This window comes from Melospiza melodia, chromosome 11 (assembly GCF_035770615.1).
Source record: "Melospiza melodia melodia isolate bMelMel2 chromosome 11, bMelMel2.pri, whole genome shotgun sequence".
Lineage (NCBI taxonomy): Eukaryota > Metazoa > Chordata > Aves > Passeriformes > Passerellidae > Melospiza > Melospiza melodia.
Window position 1 is genome coordinate 22,052,356 of NC_086204.1, and position 14,721 is coordinate 22,067,076.

The window sequence follows — 14,721 nt, forward strand, 5'->3', positions numbered from 1 at the left end:
CCTTGACACCAGTAACACTGTGATGGGCAAGAGCCGTAATGCTCAGCTGCCTGGGGGTGACAGAGCAGCTTATTTGTGTCTGAGAGGTGCCCCATTCCTCAAAGTTGGAGAGCAGCCTGTACTAGTAACACCTTCCAGAATGTCTCTGTGACCTGGGACCAAACAGTCACATCCAAAACTACCTGGGAACAGAACCTGATGTCCTCAGTCACCTCCACAATTTTCTCAATGACTCTAACATCACTCGGTTTGTGAAGTTGCCTGACCCAACCCATCACATGCTCACCTGATGATGACAGCAGTGTGGAGGCCAGGTTAGATGAGGAAGGGTTAACCTCCCAGTGCCTGTCTTGGGATTCCTGAAGGCCCTATTATCCTGAACTATTTTTCATAATTACTGCCACACACGTAGACTACATCAAGAGTGAATCTTCACTTTGATAATTTGTGCTGTGAAATCTCACTTTGGGATCTACTTTTATCTCACACCAAACACCTGCAGGTTGTAAAAGGCGAAAAGGAAAAGAAAATGCCTCAAATCCTAGCCAGGTTTTCAAGTGTCAGAGAACACTAAATTAATGCTAAATTCTAACCGACACAGTAAAGAGCCCCCCACCCTCTTCTTAAATTAGCTAAACAAAAGGACTGAGACTTTAACATATAATTAAGGCACAAGGAGGTAAAGCTGTAGCTGCTAAAGAAGGCAATGCAGACCTTTCAGAAGTTAAGATGTATCCTAAAAACAGAAGAGGAGAAGGCTTTGTGTTTCAGCAAAAGGACTGTGAGTCAAAGTCCCTGCAAACCTCTCAAGGCTTTGCCAGCCTTCTGGTAAAATGCAAAGCCAGGTAATTACACTCCACTCTGCTTCTGCTTCTACACACCCAAAATGGAGCCTCTCTCCCTTGCCGCACACAGAGACAAGAACTCTCTTTAATTAACCTCTGTAAAACCTCTGCGATCCTTGGATGAAAAAGGCTTCGTACCTTAGGAACATGTTTGCGCACATACACGAGACAAAACCTCCAGCACAAAGCTGGAGCTGAACTGCAGTGCATTTCTTCTCTGCAGCTTGTCACAGACCTTGAAGCTCGTCCTTACCCATAGTTTCCATTCCAATCTCGTCCTTTAGAAGAAGGATTTTGTTTATGAAACTCAGGGAATGTCTGGATTATAATCTCTCTCCTGTCAAATTAACTAGGAAATGGTAACTCTCCTCAGGGGTCACAGATGCCCATGAAGCACACATTTAACATTTATCACTTCAGTTAATGAAATACCATCCCCGCCAGTTGCTGTAAGCACCTCTGGATGTCAAACTGCCAGGGGCAGATAAATGTCCTGTTCAATCCTACTACATTCTAATAAACAGCTTTTAGGTAGGAACTTGTGTCCAATTTATAAACATTAAAGAACAGTTTGTGTTTCAATCCCATCCAGGTGCTTTACAATCCTGGCACAGGCCCTGACCACAAGGCTGTGCGTTTCACATTAACACAAGCGACTCATCTGAGAGACACAGGTACAGTCATCCACGGATCATCCAAGTGTGGGGAGAGACCTCTTGTCTGGGATTAGGAACAGTGGACTGACAGGAAGAACCATCAAAATAAGGCAGGGAGTACCCACTGTTTACACCTCATGCCTCCTTCATGCACCAGCTCTGACATACTTGCTCTTGGGCAGAATTTCAAAGTATCAGACCAAACTCAGCCCTGATGGAAATGGGTGCCAAACTCTTTGACTGCATTACAGAGGGGAAGAGGCACAGATTAAATGCTTCTGTGTGGTGGGGCAGCATCATGAGAGACAGTGAGGAGGAGGAGGAGGCCGGCGAAGCTGCCGGGCTGCAAAGAGCAGCCGGCACGGCCGCTGTTCTCACTGTCCGCCCGCTGTGCTGATGAGATGCACGAGCAGCATCCTGAGCAGTTTCTCCCAGGCTCAGGGACGGTGGTGCAGGACTGCAGGGACGTGATTTACGCCGCAGGGAGGGCGGCTAAGTCATTCTTTGGAGTGGGCACAGTCTGTGTGGTCCCCGCTCTCCCTTCTGCTGGAAAAGTACAGTGCGCTGGCCGGGCAGGAGCGATCTCACCCGGCACCAACCCGCGCGCATCCCAATGAGGGGGGAGGGGCCCACGGACACTCCGCTCTGCAAACACTCCTTTATTAAGACATAAATATAAAGCTGAACAGGAAAGGAGCAATGACAGGGTAAACCATGCCAGTACTGATCTGTACGGATGATCTTACGATGCTTGAACATCTGGTTCTGCTGCTGGCTTCCATAAAATCATCTTTAAAAGCTACTCGGGTTATATCTCCATCAGCTGTTCGGTGCCCACAATGACTTCATTAACATGTTTGGCTGAAAAGAGAGAGGGAGGAAAAGAAGAGCAATTGAGTTTTGCAGCAGAGCTTCAGACCTTGCATTTTTTAAATCTGCAACTTTAAAACAAATGAGAAAAGCAGATTCTGGAGAACTGAAACAGAGATTTGCTGAACTCCAGCGTCTCTCCGACAGTATCCCACACACATGGTGAAAGCCTAAACAACTGACTAAACATCAGGAGATTTCTCTAATGAGAGTTTTCACATGTATGTGTCACTAATAAACAAGAGAGGCCCTACGGAAGTCACAGCTGCTACTGACAGGTGTACACCTAGGTCAAGGCAAGGAACCATCAACATCTAACATGGAGATTGGACATAAAATTAAAGAAAGTGATCCACCCTGGCCCTAAAGAGCACTGTCTACCCCAAATTGCTTGGATGCTGGGGGGGAAAAGGGCTGCTCAGCACCAGGGGGCCATCACCAAGGCAGTGTGAGATCCTCTCAGCAATCTCAACTCAGCCCTGGCAGCTTAAAAACAAGAGTTTTTTTGTGTTTTATTTTCTTTTATTCTTTTTTAAATTTAAATCTGACCCTCAGGAGCAAATTTGTTGGAGGGGCAATTTCTGCAAGGTCACTCCTTTGCCTGTTCCCAGGAGCTTTGCACAGCCCCAGTGGACACATTAATGTGCCAGTCCCTGCCCCAGCACTGTTAATGCACTGTACTGAAAGAGCCTTCCCTTTAAAATGCAAAAGCAGCTTGTCAGGGAAGGACTGCAAATAAAGGATCTAAAGCCAAAATAATAAAAACACGCAACTGAAAGCCCAGTGCCTAAAAAACCCAAGCATGTGGCCTCAGAGCATGACACAAAGCTGGTGTGCTCAAAGTAGGTGTCCTCGGGGTACTGTGGGGGAGGTGGTGAATCTAAACTGCTCTCCAGGAGCTGGACACCTATCCAGGTGGAGCTCAGGTGGTGTGTCCCATGCCCTTAGGCTCTTCATCTTACCTCCTGCAATTAGGAATAACAATTGTCTCTGGAGCCTGGGATAAAGTGTCAAGGCCTGTGAGGGGTTGGGATACACCAATGGAGGCTCTGGTGTCTCCCACACCTTACACAGCAGCGGGGGTAGATAGCCAAGGATGATGGAAATGATGAGCTGTGTTTTATTTACCTACAAAACTCCTCCCCTCAGGGGAGTGGATCCTGCAAGATTGCTGCAAAACAACAAATATCCCACCTTTGGCTAAAGGAAGAAATTCCTGGCAATTCCCAAAGTGGCTGGGCCAACATGGTGCTTCTCTTGGTTTAAAATTCAAGATGCAACCTTTTGTGCCATGCAAACCATTGCTCCAGTAAAGGTTTGATCAAATTGTGCTCTATAAACCTCTGCACTGTGGCAAGATAATTTCTCACTGCAACCTGAACCCCACAATCATATGGATCATATGCAATCTTCTCAGCCCGAGGGACAGAATGAGTGAGCCACATCACTTCCTTTCAGAGACCCTTCTTGAAGGCTAAAATAAGGAGACCAGAGGTTTACCTGCAGCATCAGATTGAGACATTCAGCTCTTTGCTCAGGGTATTTATTGTAAACTGGTAATTAGTCCTGGAGCCTCACATTAACATCCTGGAGCTCAGTCTCCAGCACTTTGGGCAGGATGAGCAGAGGTGGATGCAATGCTCAGGAAAATGAGGGGCTGACTGTACAAGTGCCAGGTGCAAGCATGATGTAGGTAGCACCACACAACTTCTCCAGGACAGCTCTTGCCAATAGCCCCAAGTCCAGCCTTCAGCACCTCTCTCCTCCCGTCCTGGACCCCACACAGCCTTGCCAAGGTACCTCAAATCCAACCTGCAGCATTTCTTGCTATAACATTCCTCACCCCCAACAACTTTCCCAATATATCTCAACAGGCCCTGTAGCAACTCCTGTGACTCCATTCCTGAACCTCCTCCAAGCAGACTATCTATCATGTTGATTTCTGTGATGTGAATAAGACCCTGGCTACCATCCAGTGAGAGTAATTATATTATGCCTCTGCAGATTAAACATGCCTTCATCTAGGCTTATAGAGAGCCATGTCAATTTATGGTTCTATATATAGGTTATCTGTAGCAATACTTTTTAATAAGGAACTTCTTGCTTCATTTCAGACAGCATCCTCCACAGTCCTAAATGTGCAGAGCTGGGATGGGTCCTGTCAGATACCTTGCTGCAGAGGTGGTACAGACTATTTGTATTTTGCACTGACATGCTTGCAGCAGCCTTATGGTGTCTTGTATTTTACACCTGATGAGTTCAAAATGCTTTTTGAGAACGGGTGAGTAAGAGCATTCCTGTTTTACAGACAGGGAAACTGAGGCAGCAGTGAGTTTAGGGAGCTTCAGCACCAAAGCCACATGGGAAATTGGAGCCTGCATTCCCTCATCTCTCACCCCTGTGCCTGTTTGATCTACTCCTTGATCCCCGTGGCCCAGATTCCCCAAAGTGGGCACACATGGTATGTCACTGCTACTTCAGACTCATATCACCAAACGTATATCTTCTTGTAAAGGCTTACAGAAAACACATGAATCTGCCTGCCTAAAATCCGCGAGAAAGTTTTTAAGCGATAAAGGGAATGGTTTTGCTAGAAACAAAGCCCCATTCCGCACCCCAAGGGGATGTGGTAGGCAGATAAGGATTCACCCTGCTTTCCTCTTCCATTCCCAAAGCCCTTCTTGAGGAGGGAAGGGAATTCAGACTCCAGTGTGAGTGCCAGAGAGCTGAGCTGTGGATAGTGTTTCATTATCAGACGTGGCTGCCAGTTGCCAGTGGCTCTGGCTGGTACCAGCAAGCTCAGTTCCCGCAGAAACTCAGCCTGAAACTCTGGGGGAGGAGGGAGAAGTACCTCACATGCTTTGCTGTTCAGCTCCCTTTCTCCTTCCCCAGCTCCCCATTACGGATTTCTTACCAGGCTGCCTTTTATCTGACACTGGCAGGGTTACAGATGCATTCAGCCCGCAGAGAAAGAAGACAGATTAGAGAAAGAACTTTGAGAAAGCTGTAAGAGTTGGACTCTTCAACCTTAAATCATGTTCAACTAGATCTTCTCAGATTGGGAGCATCTGGTGCTAAGCAAATCCAGAGCTGATCAACACATTCAACCTCCTGATTAGCACTTTGCTTCAAGTTGCTGACGCAGCCCAGCCTGAAGTCTGCCTGGGTGCTTGAACCGAGTGTCCACGGAGACTTTAGTGAGTGTAAATCAAAAACCTGTCACTCGTTATATACGCGTTCCTGCTTGGGAAGACATTTGTTTACACATACTGTACACTAGCCCCTTAAAAACATACGCACAAGGCGAGCTAGAGAGCAGAGCAGCTTTTGGTGCTTGGCTAAAAACAAATTGTAATGCAAATAAACAGAGGGGCGGAAATGACTGCGCAGCCCAGCACAAACCCCAGCAGCAGGCTGGGGGCCGGGGACCCAGCGCTCCCCAGCCTTCCTGGCAGGTTCCTGCCAAGCCACTCACAGAAAGGGGATGCCGGAGCATTCCTTTAAAAGCCATGTGAAAGCATCTCCTTGTTGTTTGCTCAATTAGCCCCAGACAGATTGCTGCTGCTGCTGCTGGTGGCAACGCCGGGTTGTAAAGGAGGAGGGGAAGGAGGGGAAAGGGAGGAAAAAAAAAAAAAAGAGAGGAAAAAAAAGGGTTAGGGCCTAGGCCCAGGACCACCACGAAGTTTCAGCCCTCAGGGGCTCCAGAAAACGTTCAGTTTACTCACTCAATTACATACACTGTTTTATAAACCCTTTAAAATAAAATAGAAAACAGTCCCTGGCACAGAATTACTGCTCTATTATACAGCAGTGATGAAAGCCACTGCTGTGTATTTGCTCTCTTTAAAGCAAGAGATAGTTTAACTTAAAAAACTAGGTGGGGGGGAGGGGTGGCTGCAGAAACGCATGCACGAAAACACGCTGTGGGTGGTTCCCACCACATTCACCCAGGACAGAAAGGATCAGAGAGTGGGAGAGAAGAGCAACTTGTCTCTGCAGTGATGGTTGGCTCTGGAAAAGCAGCCAGGTTAGGGGGGGGAGAGGAACTAAAGGGGCTTAAGGGGATGGGAAGCAGCTGAAGCTTGACTTTGGGAGGCTGGAGGGTGTTTTAAATTACATGTACAGATAAAGAAGGGAAGCAGGTGATGGGGGCTGATTTGTTTGTGTTTACAGAGCAGTGGGACTTTCCAGTCAAGGCCTGTTCTCTCCACAGCCAAGCTTTTCTTACATGATCACTGGAGACCAGGGTGACCACACTGTGGCCCCAAAGGCCAGGCGTGTCTCACGATTTCTCCCAAGTGCCAGGTCCGCCCCAATGTGCGGGCATCAGCTGAGCCCATGGGTCTCCAGCAATGATGATCCCCATGAGTTGAGTGTTCCAGCTGCTCCCAGGATTCCTTTATGCAGGGAATGAGGGATGTGCAGCTCACCCCAGGGGGGTTAGTGGTAGCTTCAGGCAGATCAGTTCTGGCCCACAGCTGGGGCCTCCAGCCCACAGAACAGACAGGCAGCAGGGAATCTTACTTCTGCCTTACATCCAACAACCACCAGTTCTCAGTGCTGGTGGCCCCATGGATGAGGATTTTTTCATAGTTCAACCAGAATTAATCCCTTTGCTCTCAACCCTTCTTGAGATGTGTCTTGAGAGTGTGAAGGTAAGAGTGATTCAGTGCCCAATGAGAGATGACTTTACTGTGGCTTGGAGCAGATAGATTGAGGGAGTGAAGGTAAAGGATAGAGCTGTACAGGGAACTGATCACACAGGGTCTTAGAAGAAAGGTTAGTAAAGGATAAAGGAGACCCAGAGCTCAGGATGCAACTAAGACAGCAAGCTCCTTGGGGAGGGGGACATGCTTGATGTCCTCATACTGGGACAGAGTCCTAGCAAAGTGTGTGAGAAGGGACTGGATTACATCCATCAGTGCTCCCATGGGCTATCACTCCCTCACAGCAAATGCAAGCAGGGATCTCAAAAACAGCAGTCTGACTGTCTACAACTTAATTTCCTGATATGATGGCAGAGGTGCCATATTTGCCTGGAGCACTGGACACAAGCCTTGTCCTTTCTCAGCATCTATTGGGTGTTCTTCCTGGCTCTTCCATGTGCCTGAGCTCTACCAGAGCAGAAGTAGTTATTTTCTCTGCGTGGAGCATGTAAAAATATTTCCACAAGGTTATGAACTGCTGCCTTCTGGGTAGACTTCAATATCAGCATGCTGTGAATGTGGCAGCACATTTAACCCGCTCACTCAGGAAGCCTGAACTTCCCTGGCTGGGAATGACAGTATGCACAAGTGTGGCAGTCCCCAGCAGCAGAAGGGAGGCCAAAGCATCGCTGGATGGATATTCTAATATTCTAAGGAAGTTTTGCGCCACTGCTAAGGCCAGAACTCATAAACCATTTTTATACAACTTGGAAAGGAGGCTTATTAGGATTAGTTAGCAGTATAGTCACTGCATAGTCACTGCAACAAAAATGTCAACTATTTAAGGGATGCCTGTTTTAACTGCCAACAATATCTTTGTCATGGGCATTCAGTAGTTAAACTACTTCAGGGAGAAATCTTACCAATCTCTCAGTTTTGCTATAAATTCACACCATTCCTACATCACCTCCAGCTCATTTTGCACCCCTGTGCACAATATACATGTGTGCACTGTTTAGTCTGTGTCTGTTCTTCATGAGATTTCCTAACTCCCATCTGCACAGCAGCATGCCTTCTGATCCCAACCCTGTGTCGTGCTAAGTGTTTTCAGTTCCTGAAGACTGCACCAGGAGGTACTCAGCATCTTGCAAGAGCAGATGCTTGCCCTTACTTGAATGTAATGAGAGCATCAGAAAGTCTCTCAATTCCTTTCTGTCCCTACCCTGTTAAATCTTGGCTCATGTGAAGCCTCCTCACAAGCAGGGAACCATTCACATGTGGAGGTTTCATAAAATGTACCTGCCTTTAGAGGATGACATTAGAAAAAATGTGCTCTTCGGCCCTCATTAAAATAAAACAATCTTATTCTGTTTCATTGAGAAGTCCTGGGACTCCAAGCTTGGAACAGGACTTGGAAAATGATTGGAAACGGGAGCCAGTCCTTACTGGATATGTGCCTTTTTCTCTTCTTGTGAGAAACCACACAGTTTTGGCTATGTGATAAGCCTTTGAAAAAAATCTGAAGTTTGCACATGTTCTCAGGAGGACAGCTAAAAGCTCCAGAGATTGCAGTGACCACTCCTGACCATGGAAGTGCAGGAGGAAGGCAGGGCTTCCTCCAAGCTGTATGGACCAGTGGAGCACTTGGCACAGAACCACCCCCCTCCTGTGCCCAGTATGAGCCCGCCTGGGCATGAGAGAAAGGGATGCATTCCAACTGAAAGCAGTCAGGGAATGAATGCTAGATGAAAAAAGGAGCATGGGACTGGAAATAGCAGCTATGGTCAGACCAGAGGAGGTGTCAGGTGGGTGTCTGGGAATAACCAAGTAAGAGAGAAAAACAAAAGTCTCTATGGGAGAAACACTAGGAGAAAAACCAAAGAGAAGGCAAGGACTGGGATGAGCCTGGTGCTCAGACAGAGCCATAATGGAGAGCTGGAGTGAAGCAGGAGTCAGGATCAGGTAGGACACAGATCTAGTTGGAGCCCCATGTATGATGCTAGAAATATGCAAATAAAACATCCCTGCCTCAATGACAACAGAGATGAAAGCAAGGGATAAGGTAGTGAATTTTATACCAATTTTGCCAGTTTTATACTTTGTGTGAATGTTTACTGCCTCTGCTCCTGGGTGTTGCTTTGAAGAACGGTTAGGCCACTTTACCTTGAAGAAGGGTTAGGCTGCTTTACCATACATGCTTGTCCCTGGCTAACTCATACCAGATGTACAATGCTCTCCCTGCTGAATCTGGCTGAGAAACTCCTTTGGGAGCTGTACTTGGTGACTCCAGGCTCATCTGACTCCTCGACTGGCCCATCACCAACACACCCTCTCTCTAGTCCTACTTCACTGAGCACATGCTGCTTTTGAGCTCCTCAGTAAAACCAGGTTTATCAAAAAGGCTGCAGTGTAATCTTAATAACTGTCTTCAAAACAGTGATTGAATGCTCTGTGCCAATAATGTTCTTTCAGAATGCTGTCTGCCATTTCCTATTCTTCTAAGAATTACTGCCTTTTTCTTAGGTACCAACATGTTTTTCAAACTGCTACCTGGTGAGGTAGCTTTCACAAAGCCCATCTGTTAATTCTCTGCTAGCAAATTCCTTTAACTATTAAAGAGAAAGGAAAGTGGATGCTTCCAAGGCATGGTAATAAAAGCAGTAGGAGAATAGCTGGGCTCTCAGGAGGCATGGCTTGCAAATCCAGAAGTTAAATAAAACTCCATACCTTGACTTCAACAGAGACATTTAAAAATACTGTCTCTGGCAGTGCTGTGACAGGGTGGAAGTCAATGCAGGACTGGGTCAACACTGCTAACAGTTGCCAGCACTCCTGGGTCTGCAATTTTCTTTTTAGTTTGAAAGTACCAGGTTGCCTCTGATCTACCCCTGTAACCAGTGGTGGAGTATTCCCTCTATTTAGGTGTCAAGAGATTTGCCAAGCCCATTATTAAGTGATGAGGTCTCCTACCATGTCCCCAGGGAGATTATCCCACAGCCTACCAGACCACATCGTTAAGAAAATGCTCCAGATAGCCAACCTAAATTGTGTTTAATTCAATCCCATTACTCCCAGCTGTACCATTTGGACCTCCCTAAACATACCCATATTATTCTGCAGAAGGAGAAGGATGAGAGCTGGTTTAAGTTACGTTTGCCTATCATTTGTGGTAGCTGTTCTCCTGCCATCCTCCTTGCATGGGACTGGAATTCATTTTATGAAAGGAGGTCAGTGCACCTCTGGCTCAAAGAGCTCTTGTACCCCAAGCTGCCTGGGCAGTGTGGCCAGGACTCATATGGTAGAGCAGGGAGCATACAGCCAGTTCTGCAGCAAAGTCAACTGTGGGATCTGCTTGGGGCTGTGTAGGATGATTCAGGGATATTTCTACCTTTGATGAATCCTGGCTGATGTTCTGGAATAAGGGACTGCTATATTTTTATTTTTTTACTGTTTCTGGGAAGGTGTATGGAGTTTTGCTGAGGAGGTTTCTACTCCCAGAAACTGGAATGTGTAACTCCCAGACTAGGGTCAGCAGCCAGCAGCTACTGCTTATGTCTGCTGAAGGGTGATCAGCTTGCAAGAAAAGGTGGCTCCTACCCAAGAGAACTAGGTTTTTTCTTTACCCAGCCATGGAAGCTCAAGTTTGAAGAAGGAAAAGTTACCAAACAGAAAAACACAGCCAAAGTCTTGATGAAGGGTGCAATATGGAAACAGACTTACAGGGCCACACCAAAAGCTTGGCACAAGATACAGGAAGTCTTGGGCAGGGGAAAGGAAGTCATGACATGCTTTCCCAGTGAAAAAGAGAAGACCCAGTCTACTATGGGATCAGTCAAGGTCAGAAGAGACATGCTGGGCTGGAAAGACTCCATGGTGCAGGAAGTAAGTCATGAACTTCATAGACAGATCCCAGACCACCAAGGCAAACCTGACCCCCAGCCCAAAGAAATTCTAGAATGGTTAGGAAACTGAGGCAGGAAAATGAACTGAGGCTTTACTATTTTTTCTTGCTCAGCATAATGGTGTATTTATAATCTACCTGAATATGTCTCTGCTAATGTCAATCATGCATTTCGAAACAGTCTCTAGTTAACCCAAGAAGTGGGTTTAAACTTTGGGGAGGGGAGCAGTAGACTCTCAAGAATAGGCAAATGATCCATGGGTACAGCTCTGTTATTCTCCCTGCAAATACATCTACAGACCCTAAAAAATATTTAGACAAGGATGACAAAGACAATCAAGAAGAAAAGACTCGTTTTCATACTACAATCAATCACCCTGGAAGATACTTCTGAAGTGGGTGTGATCAAGGTCAAAGGGGGATATTTCTGTCTGGTATCATCTACCAAAGAAATCAAATATATTCCTGTTTCCTAAAATATTAGCTAAATCTACACCTGGTGTCCTCACAGTTCACAATACAGGTTAACCAAACATGACCCAATTAATCTCTCCTGGTGATTCATGCAGATGTGTAGATGCAGCACTCAGGGACATGGTAGTTTAATGGTAGACTTGGCAGCGTTGGGTTTATGGTTAGACTTCATGATATGAAAAGGACTTTTCCAGCCTAAATGATTCTATGACAGGGGGCAATGAAACAAAGGACACCAATTCAGACTGGTGTGATGGGCAAAGCTATGAGTAGACACAGCCACACAGAGACCAAGACCACAGTGAACTCAACATATTACCTACAGTATCAGAGACTTGCAACTGCAAGATCAAGACTTTGTTTTCATGAGTCCTTTGTACTTTTAGTTTAAATTTAAAATTTGTCATATGCAAAGCTGACAACAGGTTATGCTGTACTACATTAAGTGCAAACCCTGCTCTGTATCAAGACACTTAGAACTGGGAATCCACCCACAAAGACAAAGCAAGCAAATAAATCTTGATCTGACTAAATAACTTCACATGAAGCCTGCAAAGGAACTCACTTTTGTCTTTGGTCTACACACTGGAGCAAGGATCTGCCAAACCCCAACCATAAATATTCATTAAAAAGCCTCTGCTTGGGATGCAGTCACTGAAACAGCCATTTCCTGCCCATTATCTCTTAGGGCAGGAAATCAACAGTTCCACTCATGCGGTTACCACCGAGCCCTCACCACGAGCACTCCCACTGGACAGCTGAACTTTGTATAAATGAGGGCCACGTAGCTGTGACTTCTCTGAAGCCCCAAAATAGTACTTCATGGCAGTGAAGCAGATCTGAATGTCTTTGAGCACATCAGGTCCTAATATGATGTTCCACCTCGAGTTTTTCCTTGGAGCAAAGTGAACACACTGGCACTGTGGGCTGGGAGCATCTACAAAGAAGGATGTTTGTGTGTTCAACAGATTTGCTTGCTTTGCCCCCGCCACTGACAAAGATTACTAGTCAAAATAATGGCCCCTTCTGCTGAGGACAACCTCAGGCTGATCTAATTGTGGTCTCTGGGAAAAGACTGTCTCAGCACCCAATCTTATTCCTTATAAGAAAAACAGAGCTTTTCTGCCAACTTCAGAGGAGCAATCCACTGAACTTATGCCAAGAAGCTGTACTGTCCATGAAAAAAAGTCCTGATATTATAGGACATCCCACTGTAGAACTGCCATAGTTTATACTATCATTTCATGAAGAAGCAGGAGGAAAATCTCAAGGAAAAAGTTCTGAAAATTATGACAAATGCACAGTAAACACAGCTTTTGTACTTACCTTTGGTTTCCAGCCTCTGATCACTTCCAATCAAACAGTCCTTGATGTCTGCACCCTTCTCTATCACAGCATTATGACAAATAACACTGCCCTGAAGACAGCATCTACAACATAAACACAAGCAAAGCAAGAAAATAATTTAAATGACAGATACAAAACAAAGGTATCCACTGGAATATCTAATGACTCTGTGACATGATCCTGTAAGTAGGTTCAGTTCAGCTCCTTTCTCAAAAACTCCATTTTTCTCTTGATCCTCACACCCAGTTGCTGGAAAAACTTAAATGCCAGGTGTCAGATTGGCTTTGCAAAAAAGAGTTTGCAGTTTTACCTCCTGCTAGAACAGCTTTCCTCTACATTTCCTCAACAGAATAAATACTTAACTGAATAAATAAAGACTTGGGACCTGGATCAAGTCTTGTATTTTCCACAGACAGTCTGGGTAACTGCAGGGGTGGCTTCTCTGCTCAACTCCCCAGCTAAAAACAGGAGCAGCAGCACAGTCTTTCTCTGCAAATTTTGCTGAGCAGTTTTATGCATTCCAACTTGTCAGGCACGAAGAAAAGGTGGAGAGAAGGGGCAGATCAATAGCTCAGCTGGTTGGCTTTGTTCGTGTTGCATTCAAGCACCCAAACATGATTATTCTGCAGTACTAAACCAATGAAACCCACACTACACCTACACTACCTGCCTTGGGTATCTTCAGCTTCATGTTGCCTTTGACATCACTAAGTCTGAAGTGCTACACAGGATGGAACTTTAGCAAAAGCCACTTTATTCCAAAATGTATTTGAATCTGTAATAATCAGCTTTCAAATCTGCTACTCCCAACGTCCAAAGAGGAGAAGAGATCAGAGTCCAACTGCTGGTTTGTAACTTTTGTGCTGAGAGTTTCTGAGTTACTGCATTTCTCTGAGCCCATTCTTCCAATAAGCTGGAACTTGTCAATCTTAACTAGTATCTGTGATGTGTCCTGAAATGCTATTCTCTCAGCATGATGTGTCGTGTTAAACAGCATTAAATGCAATTTCTTTCAAAGCTACAGAGAAGAATATAGCTGTGAATCAAATTATTTCTTTCCTTATTTTCACATGTGCAAAGGTAGATAGGAGTCACTGAAGGACAGAAAACACAGCTAAGATGTATCTAAAAATACTAACACTCATCAAAACCAGCTGATTGGGAAGAGTGTATAAGTGAGATCTATAACCCTGGAGAGATGCAGGTAATCTGCTCCCTCCAGATAGCTCAGTATTATTCCTACTGTGAACCACAGCATCTCATATCTGCTTCCCAGTATTTCTGTCAATATTAATTACAATAACCATGAATATTATCAGTCCAACAACTGATCTCTGTCAAAACCAGAAGTTTTTGGCTTCAATGACCTTCTGCAGAGTGAGCTGCCCAGTTTAATGACCTGCAGCCATTCCCCACCTTGGTTATGGGCACCACCACTACTCTCTGCCCTAGTGAAACACGGCTGCAGTGCACCATCAAGCTGGCTTGTGGACAGAACTGTTAGCCTGGAGTCTGAATTAACAGAGCAGTTTTGGTATCAGGTCAAAGCCCTGAGCCTCAATTCTGTATTCAATGGAGCAGTAGTCAGCTGAGGTCCTCAGAAGTGCGAAACATCGATCCTCACTCCAGACCGCTGATCCCAAAATTCATTCATAGTATTTTCCTGCTCATACAACACTATTATCTAGAACAAAGAATTTATCATTAAACATATTACAACTCTGTTGCTTGTGTGAGTCAGAGCAGAAACCATCTGCCCCACAAAACCACCATTAATTCTGCAGGAGTAAAGGCAATAAAACTGGACCTCAGTTGCAGTGGTTCACAGTTACAACCCCCCGTGAACAGGCTGTCCCTTCTGAACAATTATTCTTTTAACTCACTTAAACTCCCCCTCTGCTGACCTATAAGGAGGCAATATGAGCAATTATTCTACAAGCAACCAGCTCAGGTTGCTTTGGCATGGTTTTTACTAACATGTT

At 45.5% G+C, this 14,721-nt stretch overlaps 1 protein-coding gene across 2 annotated transcripts in view; it reads right to left on the reverse strand.

Moving 5' to 3' along the window:
• Positions 1–2,145: 2,145 nt before the first annotated feature.
• EIF2B3 (eukaryotic translation initiation factor 2B subunit gamma) overlaps positions 2,146–14,721 on the reverse strand; it is a 95,260-nt gene continuing 82,684 nt past the window's right edge. For both annotated transcript variants that reach the window (XM_063165979.1, XM_063165980.1), the window contains exons 10-11: positions 12,719–12,822; positions 2,146–2,362 (exon numbers count right to left, since the gene is read on the reverse strand). In XM_063165979.1, the coding sequence (XP_063022049.1) occupies positions 2,310–2,362; positions 12,719–12,822 (157 nt within the window). In that variant the 3' untranslated portion in view covers positions 2,146–2,309. The remainder of the gene's footprint in view (positions 2,363–12,718; positions 12,823–14,721) is intronic.